The sequence below is a fragment of the Octopus bimaculoides genome, chromosome 26 (assembly GCF_001194135.2).
Source record: "Octopus bimaculoides isolate UCB-OBI-ISO-001 chromosome 26, ASM119413v2, whole genome shotgun sequence".
NCBI classification, from domain to species: domain Eukaryota; kingdom Metazoa; phylum Mollusca; class Cephalopoda; order Octopoda; family Octopodidae; genus Octopus; species Octopus bimaculoides.
The window spans coordinates 25,468,461-25,470,238 of record NC_069006.1 but is presented as its reverse complement, the minus strand read 5'-3'; the positions used below and the strand labels follow the sequence as shown (position 1 = coordinate 25,470,238).

Below are 1,778 nucleotides of genomic sequence, written 5' to 3'. Positions count from 1 at the left end.
ATACACTTTTGTATGTATGTATATGTATATGTATATATATGTATGTATGTATAAACATATATATATATAAATATATATGTGTATAAGTATGTATATAAATATATATATATACTTATGTATGTACGTATGCAAGCACGTATGTGTGCATGTTAGTGTATATATCTTTCTATGTTTTATCTGTTACTTGTTTCAGGCATTAGATCGTGGCCATGCTGGAGCACCACACCGCCTTGAAGAATTGGCCTGGGTACTTATTTGATTTTCATTTTTTTTGTTTTTAGGCCTCATACTTATTCTATCAGTTCCTTCCTGCTAAACTGCTAAGTTATGTGTACATAAACACACCAACACTGGTTGTCAAGCGGGTGGCGAGGTACAAAACACAGGCATAAACACATACATACATACGCGCACACACCATCATCATCATCATCATCATTTAACGTCCGTTGTCCACGCTTGCAGGGGTCAGATGGTTTGACCACAGCTGGCAAGCTGGGTTGGGGGAGGCTGCCCCAGACCCCAGTCTGTTGTGGCATGGTTTCTACAGCTGGATACCCTTCCTAACATCAACCACTCCAAGAAGGTGCTTTCACACACACGCACACTTTTCAGCACTCCCTTACTCCCTTGTATATATTCTTTTCTACTCTAGGCACAATGCCCAAAATTGTTTTTTTTTTGTGGGGGGGGGGGCAGTCAATTAGATCAACCCTAGTACGCAACTGGTACTTAATTTTTCGACCCCAGAAGAATGAAAGGCAAAGTCGACCTCAGCAGAATTTGAACTCAGAACTTAAAGGCAGACGAAATATCGCTAAGCATTTCGCCCGGTTGCGTGCTAACGTTTTCTGCCAGCTCGCCATCTTCTATATATTACCATTTGATTGTCTTCTACTACCATTGCATTTCGGTTAAGTATGTAGTCATTAGAATGACTAAAGCAGGGTTTGTATTTGGTACCAATTCCAGAGGCACACTAAGATTGGCACCAAAAGGACTCTGTTTATAGGCTATATTTGTAGAGGCTTCTTGAAGAAGTGAGAAACGACAATGTGAACACCAGCTGCCAACTGGACAGTAACTCAACCATACATAGGATTAAGCCGGAGTTAAGTCGTAATTTAAAATTGATAATGTGGCAATGCAAGTTCAAATCCACGTTACATTATTTTATGACAGATAAACAAATACATATGTTAACGATGGGATCCTGCTTTAATAATATTTAATCTAATTACCACAAGAATCACATTCCTGGAGAATTTATAGCAGAATTCTCAAAGAATTCACTAATAATTGGCTAAGAATGGTTATTAAGAATTCATTTAATGATGATTGTTAAGAAACAGGCAATTATAGTTCTATATTGATTGATTGATTGATCTGTTACGGATGTTCATAGATTCCTTCAGGATGGAAATTCTCTTTAATGATATTGGTAATTCTGTGATTCTACTTTGAAATTACATTAACCATGCAAATAAAACAAGGCTAGGCTAGATTGTAATGGCATGGCTTTATTATAATATGTAACAAAGCAAAACCAAATATTGATATTCTGAATGCGTTTTGTACACACATTTTGAGTAGTTATGTAAGAAATTTTGTACATTATACTTTCCTCACTGAAAACTTCTTTGTAATTACTTGAAAAACGTGAATTAAATGCATTCAAAATAACACTTGGTTTTGCCATTATTCTATACACATACATGCATAAATATGTGTGTATGTGTAATCTCTCAACGATCACGAGTGTTACATCCCCCCCCCCC

General features: G+C 36.6%; 1 protein-coding gene across 1 annotated transcript in view; it reads left to right on the top strand.

Moving 5' to 3' along the window:
* Positions 1-259, top strand: part of LOC106871850 (uncharacterized) — a 2,967-nt gene extending 2,708 nt beyond the window's left edge. Inside the window, exon 3 of the mRNA XM_014918567.2 lies at positions 194-259. Within this exon, the coding sequence (XP_014774053.2) occupies positions 194-259 (66 nt within the window). The remainder of the gene's footprint in view (positions 1-193) is intronic.
* Positions 260-1,778: the final 1,519 nt, after the last annotated feature.